This window comes from Rousettus aegyptiacus, unplaced genomic scaffold (assembly GCF_014176215.1).
Source record: "Rousettus aegyptiacus isolate mRouAeg1 unplaced genomic scaffold, mRouAeg1.p scaffold_m13_p_3, whole genome shotgun sequence".
Classification (NCBI taxonomy): domain Eukaryota; kingdom Metazoa; phylum Chordata; class Mammalia; order Chiroptera; family Pteropodidae; genus Rousettus; species Rousettus aegyptiacus.
In genome coordinates this window covers 66,092,976-66,106,613 of record NW_023416306.1, presented here as the reverse complement: position 1 = coordinate 66,106,613, position 13,638 = coordinate 66,092,976, and the positions used below count along the sequence as shown (strand labels likewise).

Sequence of the window (13,638 nt, the reverse complement as noted above, 5' to 3'; positions counted from 1 at the left end):
ATTTAACCCTCACAACAATTTTGTGAATTAAGAAATAAGAATTGAGTAAAATAGCTTCCTTCATGCCATGATTCTGATTTAGTAATATGATATTGTAATACTTCTTATACTAAATATACTCATCTTTTTAAAATAGATACCTTTAATACCAGTTTTCATTCCACTCAAACCCTGTTGTGTTACAGGACGATCTGCAACTTTAATCTGAGAAGACAGAACTCCTCCTGACCCTATGGGACCACCACGAGAGCCTGGTCTTGCTGTTCCAGGTGGCATCTAAAGAACAAGATTTCAGTTTCAGTAAACTAGAAAAACACTGTACCTCTACCATGGTTAAGACTGCAAAGAAAATAATAAATGTTTTTTAAATTAGTTAGAATTCATAAAATATTCCTTATATTTTTGAAATATGAATTATTAAATAAAATTCAAAATTCTATCTATAGACATTATTGCTAATACCCCCAAACTGGACAGGAGTTAAATAATCACATATTTGTCTTCATTTAATCCTAAATTGTATATATAACAAAAGAGTTTACAGAACAGTATTTATAACTTCATTTTTGTAAAACAAAAAGTCTGGAGAATTATATAAAAAATAATGGTAACTATGTTTATCTCTGTATAATGATATTATAGTTCAGTTTTACTTTGGCCTTTATATAATTTGTTTTTTTCAATATTACAGAAAGTAACATATTACCTTTAAAATCAGAAAATTAAAAATTTTTCAGTTTAAAAGAAAATTAGATACAATTCTATCGTAAGATAACCATCTAAGTATTAAAAGGCTTATATCATTCAGCAAGCATTCATATTACTTTACATGATTCTCTACTTCAGGTCTATAATCCAATGAATATTATACACCCTGAGAAAAGGACAAAAGACTCCTTTCTTGTACAGTCATGGGATGGTATAAAACACAACCTGAAACTGTTTTGCTTATCTTCCTTTACCTCTTTTCTTCTCCTCGCATCCCCCTTCCAAAGAGTAGAATAAAAGATTAAATATGTAGTAGGAATTTTAAATGGGGGTTGGATACAACCATTGTCATTCATTTTGGTTGTTTTTAGTTCCTTAGCAGCCTCTAATTCTATCAACTAAGATCATTCTTAAGTGATCCTGAGAATTACTTAGTGTTATTTTTGAGTATGGGGCCAGCAACAGAAACACATTTCAGAGAATTTGCTGGACACAAGAACACTGTCAGCTACAAATTCAGATGACATGAGTTCAGGGTTAGACTGAGTAAACCTTGTGAATGAATGTTAATTCTTTCCCTTTGTAAACTTTCAGAATAATTTTCTCTTTGGCTCTTTGCAAGCAAAATTATGACAGCTACCCAAATAACTATGCTTTTAAAAAAATTATCCAGATGAAAGTATAGAGAAGTATAAATTAAAACTGCATGCATTAAAAAGAATGAAGTAGAGATATATGTATTCACATGGAAATATATTTACAATATATTACTGAAAACGAAGTACAAAATAAATAGATGAGTATAGTATTATTCTCATTTTGGAAAATGCTAAAACCATATAATTATATATGCAGGTAAGTCAGTGTTTGTAAATGGATAGAAAAAAAATTGGGAGGATACAGGTCATGCTGTTAGCACTGGTTATACTTAGGGTAGAAGGACGGAACTCTAGCACTTCTACTTTGTATGTTTAACAATAAGCGTTACTAGTTTAAAAACTGCAAAACAGTAAATCAGTAGGTAAAGCACCTGGCAAATGGTAGGTGGCAAAAAAATGTAAGATTCCTTTTATAAATATTTAATTAAGAAGCGTAAATTCTTGCTAGAATAGTAGAAAAATATACCCCAGGCTCAGTACCATAAAAATCATTTCAATATAAGCTGATGATTATGTTGATAAAATTACCTCAACCTCTAGAAAAATCTCGAAAATTTAAGAAAACCAACTTTCACAAACTTATTCCCTCCAAAAACTGCTGCTCTTTTTATGAATTAAACAAAGGACCTAACACTATCTCTAGTATGAAGTTAGCCTATTGTTCGAGCTTGAGTACCTCATATGCAACTTATGAAGTAAACAAAACAATTCATTGAGAGCATCAGAGAAATTACTATGAATATTTTGGTATACTCATTTCTTTCTATATACATATAAATGTACATTTTACCTCAAATTGACACCACACTGCTTTTTTCATTTAATAATGTATTATAAAGATATATTATTTCCTCAAATATTCTTTAAAATAATTTTTAATGGCTACCTAACAGTCTATTACAAGAATAGATGTATAATTTATTTAGGATTCCCAGTTTTAAGGTAATTTAAGTTTTTTGAAATTTCACTATTATAATAAAAATGTAATAATTATTTTATAGGGTATTATTCTGCTTAGAATTATCAGTTTATAAAGTTTATCCATTTTTTTTATTATAAGTATTTTTCTTTTACTGATTCACTGACTTATGACATTACCTTACATTAAGCTCACAACATTTACTAGAGTTTGTTTCTAGGCTGCTGTGACAACCATAACACTGTTTTACTTATATTTATAATATATAATTATATTAGAGTATTATTATTTTTATTATTTTTGCTATTTGTTTTGGATAAATTTCGTAACAGTTTTATAATTACATTCCCCTCAATCCTCCAGAAGAAATCTCATGGAATTTAGACATAGGCCTTAATATAGAAAGAGCTCTTACAAATTAGTAAAATTGGCTTTGTCATTTTAAGATTCTAAACTATGTATGACATACATATTGCTGATATTTTTTACCAGTTTGTCATTTTTCTTTTTACATTTTTATGGTGTTTTCGATTTTTGTAAATTAAAATATAAAAATACTTTTACAGTATTTGGTTTTTGTGTCATTTTACAAAGTCCTACACCAAACCAAGATTATATGAAATACTTGCCTATGTTTTCTTCTAGTACATTTGTGATTTTGTTTTTTAAATATAAAGTTTCTAAATTATCTAGAATTCTGTGTGGAGGGTTTAATCTTTTTAAAACAATGGTTTACCAATTACTCAAATGCACTATTGAATACTCCATGCTTTTCCAACCAATTAGAAATGCCTCCTTAATTGTTAAATTCTTACGTATATCTAGTTCTATTTCTAGTCTATTTCATTTCATTTGGTTCTGGCACAAATATACTATATCACATAAATAACTTAGTCTTAAAATACATTTGAATATCAACAAGAGCAAGGATCATCTATTTATAGTGTCTTGCAGACACTTTCCCACATTTATACTTCCGGATGTTTTCTAAAAAAACATACATATACTAGAATGCTTACAGAATAAAGAAAGAATAAGACTCTCTTATTATGGACAGGCTTTTCAACTTCCACCAAGACATATACACAAGAATTCGATAGATTTGTTTTAAACTTACTCCAGTTGCCACTCGAATATTTCCTGATGGAGGTCGTATTCCAGAAGGAGGCCTTCCTGTCAACCCAATTCCACCTCGTGAAACTGGGCGAGCTGCTGAAGGTTTGTGATTACTGGCCATTGTCTTTAACCACTGTTTTGGAAACAAAGAATAGTTCAATTCTCCTTTGATATATTGTACAGCAAGACAAAAGTGACACACATTCCTTACTTCAAACATTTACCCATAGTCAAAAAAGTCTTCTTACAAACTGCCTTTCCAAGTACCACAAAGCTAAGCCTTCTTTAATTCTGTTGAAATTTGACATTAATGTTCCATTTAGAACTATGAAATCATTCATTACAACATGCTTTCCTCATTTCCCAATTATCTTAACAAAATACATGCTCTTCTAATTATCTCTCTCCTGTACTCTCATCCCATACTCTAATAAGGTTTCTCTCTAGTCTAGATGACATATTGAGCATCTTTCTTTTCTCACAACCTTTTTCTTTGTGCTTTCTGGTACATGATTAACTCTTATATTCTCAATCCTGTTACTGAATGCTTCCTTTTACTCTTTGCTTCAACAGAATACAAGCTTCCCCCTAAAATACTTTCGGGAGTGAAGACTGTTTTACTTCCTGTCCCAGAATTCCAAAGCAAAGGAGTGCACAGAACTCTACTTGCTCCCCACTGTCAACTTTCAAAACATTATTTTTCCAAGTTTTTAAAAAAATAAACAGGATTCCCTTCAAGGACCATGGAATGCAACCATATTGCCTTGGATCTTTCCTGGTTGCTTTTATCTAGGGAACTTTTCTGTACCTAGTTCACAGTATCTTTACTCTAGTCTCAACATCCCCATGACTTCCGTATGGATACTGGATTCAATATCTATTTTCTAGCTTCACAATTCTCTAAATTTCAGTAACCATCTCAACTCCATTTCAGTCATTCTTAGCCATGGGCAGACCTGGAACTTGTCATCATCTAGAATTACTTCATTTCAAATATCTTAAATGAAACACTTTCTTCTTTGACCTTAATTTCCTCTCCTTCTACCCTTTTCTTATTTTTATTCTCACTACACCACCCTTTAAACCATTTCCTTAATTCACTCATTCTCTCCCAGTTTATCGGCCCCCTTCTTTACTCATCGGAATAATACTTCGAGTTAAGGTTGATAATTTAGAATATTTTTCCAATTATGGGTCATGACCTATCAGTGGGTTGTGAGAATACTTGGAATACTTGGGCAGGTTATGACCAATATGCTTTAAACATGAAATAAAGTAGAAAATATAAGAGAGTTTGTTGCACACAGTAAGGGTATTATTTCATAAAACTTCCCATTTCAGTTATATTTATATAAATTAACACATACCTGTGTACTGGTCTGCAATGTAACATAACCTATTATAGGTCATGTTCAAAAGAGTTTTAAAGATGCTGATCTAGAGAGAGAATATGGAGCAAGAGTCCCCAAGACTCTGGTCCAAGGAATATCAATACATACAGACCACGTAGATAGAAAAGACTAAACATGAAGGCCAAGAAAGTAAACAAATACCAGAAGTGTGTATCAGAGATGCCAAGAGAAACCAGGAACGATCAGCCATCCCATTTACTGCTGGGAATTCAAGTAAGATGAACACTTAAATGTCCATTGGAATCATCATCCAAGAAGCCATTAATGACCCTGATAAGGGCAATTTCAGGGACTCCTTTCCTTCTCTACACTCAACTATTGTCTCATGAGCACAATAAATTAATTCATATCCTTGAACTCTTCTTCAATCCATCTGGCAAATTCAGAAACTCTTCTCTACATCCAGCTTGGACTGCTGAACATTGCTGGTGGAACTGTATAGATTGGAGTACTGCAAAGTCAGTCGCCAAACTTAGCTGGACACTAAACTCATAAATTTTTATTTCCCCTTGATAAGAGACTTCTCTCCTTGATGATTCCAATCCTTAACCACAATTCTATCTACCCTGTCCCTGCCACTCTCAGCAGATGACTCAATTTCCTATTAATTTGACAAAATTAGGACACGAAATCCAGCATGTTTGGAGCATACAAATTTACCCTGTCCTCCAATCTCAATAGCCATCCATTGTTTTATTCAAGAACAATCTCATTTTCAATTTACCCTCTTAATCCTGTCTCCTTTGGGACATTAAGACTCCTTCTCCTTGACTCTATGTACCCCAATCTCCTTTGGGGCATTATCCTAATCCTGGTAATATCTTAAATACTTTCTCCTTTCTTTCAGTCTGTTATGTTCAATTACTTCCTAAACTTAAAAAATGTATTTCTTTATCCTAAAACCACTTTTAACTCTGTCCCGCATAACCTTTTCCTAAAGCAGCCAAACTCTAAAGAATAGCTTATATCCACTATTCTCATCTTTTTCAATTTCCACTATCTCAATTCCTACTATTCCATTTAAATGGCCCTTGCCAATGTAGCTAGGGATATGTCATGTTACTACATGAAACCATTTCCATGACATTTCCCTCTTCTGACTCTTTTTTCAGTCCTTTCCTTTTTCAGCTCTCCCTCTTAGTAGCACCTCCTTGTTACACAAGTGAGAAACCTAGTACATGATTTCTCCTTCAATTCCCTTAACTAATCACATTGTCCTACTGATTTTATTCCTCAATGTTTAACACGTACCTTCCTCCCTATTTCTATAGTATTGTTCAGGATCTCATAAACTTAAGTGAATTATTATACTTGCCTCCCTAACTGGTCTCATTGCCTAACACACATCTAGCCTGTGATCTTCTCTAGGAATCCTTTCACAACCAATCTATAACCACCCCTTTTTCAATTTGAGTTTATAAGCCTGTCCTATATACTAGTGGGTCCCCAACTCCCAGGCCGCTGACCAGTAGCAGCCCTTGGCCTGTAAGGAACCAGGCCACACACCAGGAGATAAATGGTGGGCAAGTGAGTGAAGAAGCTTCATCTGTATTTGCAGCCGCTCCCCAGTGCTAGCTAGCATCACCACTTCAGCTCCACCCCAGATCATCAGGCACTAAATTCTCACAGGAGGACCGGTTCCTGGTGCCAAAAAAATTGAATGCATACTACTATGCCTTCTGAGAATATCTCTATTCCAGTACCTATCACACCAGTTGAAATAATCTATTCAAGTATTTCTCTCCTTTGCGGGCAAGTGCTGGACTTTATTCAACTTTATATCTCCTATCTCTCTAGGAGTCAGGCAAAAACTTTCTGTTCTCTTTTTTATCTTCTGAATATTCTCCCACATGAAGGAATGGCCAAGGACAAAAATTTACTAAATCATTAAAAGTGAAACATATCCTTACTTAAACTAAAATGGTTTCTCAGAAGCAGTGTTTGGATTGCTTTTCTTCTCTAACCTTTCATTCTTTTCTTACAACTTCAACTATGTTGATGACTCATAAGTCAATGTCTCCAGCTCTGTCCTTTAAACTTGATACCAAATCTAAATTTTCAACTGTTTATTGGAAATTTCTGTTCAGCGATTCCATTATCTTCATACTGAATATGTTCACACCAAACTTAAAATACCATCCCACAAAGCTCCGTGATTCTATTTCCTTGCCATTTTGAACTCTGTGGACAAAGTAATAGGATTATTACTACTATTACTATTTCGAATGTAAAAAGACTTTCATGAAATGATTTTTCGAAAGGAAGACAGTCTATGATCAAACACTTTCACCTTAAGAAAGCTAATAGAATAAACCTTTGTTTCCAGCACAATTAGTGTCACTCTAGCTTTCCTGATAACTTTAAGAAAATGTAAAATATATCAAATTTCTACCTGATTGTCTTAGCCACTGCTTTACTATCATGGAAAAATGTTAGCATTAGATCAGTCCTAGGGGTAAAATAAAAGGGCGAGGCACTAATAGCAAACATGACACTAATTCAGGGGTTATTCACTCAAATATTCACACAATCCCTGGGAGTTATTCACACATACTCAGAGAGGCATCCTGCTTTTGGTTCCAGAAAGATTTGGGATACAAGCTAGCTCTGACACTGACAGTTATCAGGCATACAATTCCCTCTAGATGCTTCTTCATCTGTAAAACAAAGGGTGGCAATGACCTCCACCATGCAGAGTTGTTATGAAGATTACTCTCAACATACATAAAACACCTGGCTCCTAATTATATATACATCGTTCTCCTAATCCAGCCATTTTCACATATATAAAAAAGTGAAAATTGTTAAATCCCTTCTGCTATGACCAACAGACAGAAATCTGTTATTGAGTAAAATCTCTCATTCGGTAGTGAATTTTTTCTCTGAAGCTGTTGGATCCTTCTCTTTGGTCTCGCCGTTGCAGCTCTCTTCAGGGTACTATTTAAAGCCTCCGCGCACGCTTTGCCGGACTAGCGTTGGGAATTGGGACTTCTCTAGTCTGGCGACGGGCCTGAGGAGAACAGCTGAGCCAAAGAGTTTGGATTTGATTTGTTTTGTTTGTATCTCCAAGATAAGATAATAGGCTCCGGAAACAGAGAAGGCTGAATGGGATCTGGAATGTCTCACCTCCACCGGCGCGGAACCGGGTAAGTTGCACCGCTCAGGACCGCCGCGGAACTTTCCAGTCAGCCCCACGAACCCGTTCGCTCACTCGCGACTTCCCACTCTCGCGCAGTTTTACTGAGGATTTATCCGTAACCACCAGATGCCGCACGCCGCAGTGTATCCCGGCAACAGGGGCGGGGCGAGAGAGGCACCTCCTCCTCATTGGCCAATCCTCGACTTCAGCGCCTTGTCACTACTAGCAAAGCGAGAGTAAAAATTTCTCGCGATATTTGAGGAATAGTTTTCTAACTACCTCAGGGCCTTTCCAAAAGAAATGGAGGACGGCGGGATGGCTAGAAAATAACTTTTTATTTGAAGACCTTGGTTTTCTTTATACTCAGAGCAACCTCTCCGATTGTGTGCCTGACCTGAACTCACTCCTAGCGAGTTTTATGATATCGCAATGTAATCTAACTTCTACGGTGTAATACCTTGAGTTTTTAATAAGAATTGTTTGAAGTTATTCAGTGGTAAGCAGCATTGTTCAGACATTTTACTTCTAATCAGTGGTATTCTTCCTTCTCACAACATAAACAATACAACATTAAGTATGGATGCGATTCCAGTACCATCTGTTCCTCATTTCATTGGAAGCTTCATATCTTTAAGCTTCCGTTCAGAGTTCTTTAGTCAAGTTTTTGAGAAAGGTTGCAGTAAATGGAAAGTGGTTTTAAAAGAATTATTTTAAAACCAATGTTTAAAAAAACAATTTAAGGACTACTTCATCTCAAATTCCACCTAATAAAGCAACTTACAATTTTTCTTTGTCTTCCTATATATAGACCTTACATATTACTGTAATATGTATAACATGCATATTGTAATCACATACGTATTGGACTAACATTTTTCACATTATTTCCAACTTGCATACATTATATGCAGACTTATCCCCTTATATGTCTGCTTTTAAATAGTTTAAAATCAATAGAATTCAAAATGAAATAATGTCATGGACTGAGTTCTCAGTTTGTAAAACATTTTCATTCCCATTTAAACCTAATATATTTGTAGTGGTCATTGGTATCCTTTGGTCACTGTATTGAAGGGAAGTAGAATTTGCCACCCCAAAATATGGTACTTTAGTATAAAGATTATTTTAAGTTGAAGGAAACCGGGAAAAAAGCAGATATAAGAAAAGCTATTTAACACTCCTTTTTGCCTAAAAGAGGAGATAAATTTTCAAAGGTTTTTCTTCTTGCCTCTCCACCAGGAATGACAAAAGTTAGCAACAGGAGACAACTTTTAACCCTTTATCAGCCTGCAGACTTCACTGGAAGAACCTACATAAAAAACTTTACTAATTGGCCTTCATCTATATATTTTATTTGCCTTTGAATAATTTGCTGCGTCTAAAGACAAACACTTATTGTTTTTGTAATTCGCTCTATAAACTCAAGCCCTTTCCATATCTGTGTTACTCATCCCTGATTTTCTCCCCTGTGTATATTTTTGTTATATTTTGTTACAGTGCCCCAGCAGAAAACCTGGAAAGGTAGAAAGAAAAAAGATATTTCTTTCTCTACAACCTTTAACTGTTCACCTCTTCTAGATAGTGTCTGAGTGGTTACTGACATTATGCTGATTTCCCTTTCCGTGTTTTTATAAGTATGGGAGAGAGATTCAACATGTCACTCGTATATGTGACTATTTTAAATCTTTGAATTGCTTAACATGAAAGATATATATTTTAAAATACGAAGAATCCAGTTTAGTGTTCACAGAATTTAAGGAAAACAATTGTTCTGAATTTGGCCCCAAGCTCTCTCGTTTTAATTTAAAAAAAAAAGTTTAAGTTGAGACTATGCAGAGAAGGACTGGTAAAATCTAGGTAAAGTTGCCCTGACCAAACACTAAACAATCTCACTCAACCAGAAAGCAGCTCTCAGCTCTCGGGATCAAGATTTAAAATATCCGGATTGCGCGCGCCTCCGGATCATGCCCCACTGGCGCGTGGCATTGTGGGACTAGTAGTCTCGACCCGCCGGCGGTATTACAATATACAGTTCCGTCAGAGTTTATGAAAGACTGGGGCTCGGAAAGGACCAGATTCGGGGACCCGGGCCGAAGGGCCAGGCGTCAGTATCTCTTTGTGGACTGGCGGTCCAGGGCGCAGGAGGGAAGCGAGCTTTAGCAACACGTCGGCCTCAGCAGTCGGGACGCACACGGTCTGCGTCATGGCGGGCTGAGGCCGATGATGAATTCCGGTGTGTATGTCAGGGTTGCTGTGTCACTCGGCCCTTTCGACGCGCCCCTTCCCTGCCGCCCTTTCCGCACCGGCTCTCGGGCTCTTCCGGTCTCCCGCCGCTCCTCACCTGCAGGCCCTCTACTGCCGCGGCCCGACCTCCCCTGCGGACTGATCTCGCGCTGCGCAGGCCCTGGGCGCCGTACCAAGAAGGGCCATGGCGAGCGGCGCCGCCAGGTATCGACTGAGCTGCTCGCTCCCGGGCCACGAGCTGGACGTGCGGGGCCTGGTGTGCTGCCTCTATCCGCCGGGGGCCTTTGTGTCTGTGTCCCGAGACCGCACCACTCGCCTCTGGGTCCCGGACAGGTGAGCGCTGCGAGCCCGGCAGCCCCTCCCTCCCCCAATTCCCCGGCTGTATTGCAAGCTTCCTACTGTGTATGGGAAGAGGATGACTTCCCTGCTCTATCCTGCTCTCTCCCTCTCTTTCCGGCCTTCCCTCTGCTCTGCGCTCCCTCCCAATTGAGAGCCCTGGCACTCTGGGTGCGCAGTGTAAGATTATGATTTGGTGGAATGAGCCCCGGATTGGGGACACAGACTTACTTTCTCGCCCTAACACGTCACCACTAGCGAGGGGGTGACCTTGGACGAACCTCTTACCTTTCGGGGCTTCAGTTTTGGGACGATAATTTCCCATGTTTCTTTTACATTTGAACATTTGTTGATGCCAGGTGCTCTCTCTTAAGTGAAGCACTGCAAATGCATCTGCCATGTACTTGAACTATTTCAGACTTAGAATTTGCTTAGTAGTCTTCCTTCATATTTGAAAACCTTATTTCCCAAAAATTGCGTTGCAGAAAGTTGTTTGCCTCCTTTTCTTTTTGTCTGAGTTTCTTAGTTTGATGTCTGTGGTGGACTTGGATGGAAGAGATGAAACCTCTCACATGTTTTATGTGGGTGTGTGGGGTTGTGCTCACCAGAGAAAGTCCATTGCCTTTTAAAAACTGTCAGAGAAACCAAAAAAAAAAAAAAAAAAAGATAAACAGAAGGTTAGGCTCCAATCCAAATCAAGTTCAAGGGTTGGCTGCTTGTAACAAAAAATTTATGACCTGAAAGACAGATTTCAGTTTAAAAAGAGAAAAATTGAGGTGAATTACTTTGTTTGCCTCCTATCAGTAGAGGTTTCCACTCATAGTTTGGGTTACCATCCATAAATTCAGATGATAACTATTGATTGAGTGCCCCCCATTTGTTTGAGAATAAGAGGACAAGTTCTCGTGTTTATACAGCTTTATTACAGTGTGGGAAGGAAGCGGGATCAAAAAACAGCAAATAGGTGCATATTAGTTAGCATGCATACTATGAAGAAAACAAATATGTATCTAGAACTGAATGGAGAGAGATGTTAAAGAAGGAAGCCTCCCTGAGGTGTTTTTTTGTTCATGTTTTTTGTTTGTTTTGTTTTTAAGTCTGACACAAATGGAGTTGGTCATGGGATCAAGGAATGAGGAAGGTTTAATTAGAAGAGTACTGTAGGCAGTAGGAGGAGCAAACACAGAGGCCCTGGATTGAGAAAGAGGAGATTTGCAGGAAGGAATGAGCTGAGGTGAGGGCAAGTCTTAGAGGCTGGCAGGAGCCACATCATGCCTTGGTGAGAGGGCTGAGGAAGGGATTTAATAGGTAGAAGCCTTCAAATTGTTTCAAGGAGCAGTATGATTTGATTTACCTGTTGAGAAGTTTCTGCTAGCTGCTGGTGGAGATTGGATTGCAAAGGGATAAATACGAAAGTAGATCCAGCCTTTTTGGAGACTTTTGCAGTAGTGCAGCTAAGACATGATGATATACTAGACGAGGGATATTGTAGAGCAAACTCCAGTATTGAATTAGATGAGATGACCTCTAAAGATCTCTTCTAACTCTTAAGATTTCGTGATATCCCAGACTACTTAGTAACAGTATACATAACTTTTCGTGCATTTGCATACAATTACTGATTAAGCTTGTACATTTAAAGTTGAGTTCAGTAAAAGCATATGCCCAGTAGGATATAAACATTGCAGTAAAGAGTATTAAAGGGGATGCCAATAGCTGAATTCTAATTAAACTTTTACATGTGTATAAGTGTGGTAGGTTAACAAGAACTTAAATCTCCTTAGTGGTTGTATTTACCAGGAAGTTGAGGAACTTTGGGCTGAACTATCCTCTTTAGTGAGATAAGATAGTTTTACCTCACATTTCCAATTGTTCAAGGAAGAGCATCTCATCGTAACGAGATGATGAACCTCTTATACATCCCTAACTAGAGTGTCTGAACCATACCTCTAGTGTTAGAAGTGTCCTCAAGGCTGACATCCTGACTTTTTATTTCATGGTATTAATAAAGTTAAGTGCTGTGAAATGTTTGGAGCCAAGTAGTAAGTGAAAATTGTTCTCCAGGGGGTAGCTTCATAGTGTAGTAGTTGGCACATCTGCTTTACACACAGAAGGTCCTGGGTTAGTACCCCAGGTGGAGCCTCGGACCATACCCTGGGTGTGCCAGGCCCCAGGTGCACTCCGCGAGCCTGTGGGAGGAGACACCCCAACTTCAGAGATCCAGTTCTTAAGGGGAAACGGCATACACATCCATAGGTCAGGGGTGGGGGTTAGGGGCAGATTTAAGAGGAGGAGAAAAAAAAAAAAGAATTGTTTTCCATAAGGTTCTGGATCAAGGTAGTTAGTGTAGGGAATAGGAATGATGGGAGAATTTAATTTAGTTTCAGAGAGGCACAACAGTTCTATTCTAGGGTGGACTAAATCAGATACCACATCTTTCACAAAAGCCCATCTGGAATCCAGAAAGTCTCTGGGCCTTCCGAAGGCCCTTAAGAAAGAAGACTTTTTTTTTTTTTGGTTGTACATTAAACCAAACCAAGTAGCATGCCATTGTTGGAGACTGCTTCAGGCCTCTATGAGCCCTCTTCAGATTAAACTGAATTTCCCAAGTCTATCACCAAATATTGCTTTGCCTTTTGAAAACTACCCATATTCGAAAGATGCCAGTTTAGGTTTAAGATCTTGAGTTAAATCTTCCCTGATCATATCAAGGCTGAAGTGACTTTCTTCAAGCAAACACTCAGCCCTTTGGATCCTTAGTCAAATAGTGCTATGGGGTTTGTTAAGTAATCAGAGCCATTTCATTCCCACCCCACATTTCTCTTCCTTGGAGACAAAATTTTTATCTTTTTTAACTGCTTATTTTTGTATTTTACTTCCATATCTATTTATGAAGTGCTGTACTAGGGGGATACATTCTGAGAAATGCATCCTTAGGTGATTTCGTCATTGTGTGAACATCATAGAATGCACTTACCGAGAAACCTTCATGATATATCCAATTACACACCTAGACTATATGGTGTATAGCATATTTTTCCTAGGCTACAAGCCTGTTACAGCATGAGATTAAATCAAGCACAAGAGAAAAATGATGCAATGAAG

At 37.5% G+C, this 13,638-nt stretch overlaps 2 protein-coding genes across 3 annotated transcripts in view; one reads left to right on the top strand and one right to left on the bottom strand.

Moving 5' to 3' along the window:
* IFT74 (intraflagellar transport 74) overlaps positions 1–10,420 on the bottom strand; it is a 73,663-nt gene extending 63,243 nt beyond the window's left edge. The window contains exons 1-3 of one of the 2 annotated variants that reach the window (XM_016156277.2): positions 10,295–10,420; positions 3,404–3,535; positions 141–276 (exon numbers count right to left, since the gene is read on the bottom strand). In XM_016156277.2, coding sequence (XP_016011763.1) covers positions 141–276; positions 3,404–3,523 — 256 coding nt within the window. In that variant the 5' untranslated portion in view covers positions 3,524–3,535; positions 10,295–10,420. Of the gene's footprint in view, positions 1–140; positions 277–3,403; positions 3,536–7,940; positions 8,112–10,294 lie in introns of those variants that run through there. The other variant, XM_016156276.2, reaches the window with a different exon arrangement.
* PLAA (phospholipase A2 activating protein) overlaps positions 9,977–13,638 on the top strand; it is a 34,028-nt gene continuing 30,366 nt past the window's right edge. Inside the window, exon 1 of the mRNA XM_016156275.2 lies at positions 9,977–10,530. Within this exon, the coding sequence (XP_016011761.1) occupies positions 10,382–10,530 (149 nt within the window). The 5' untranslated portion in view covers positions 9,977–10,381. The remainder of the gene's footprint in view (positions 10,531–13,638) is intronic.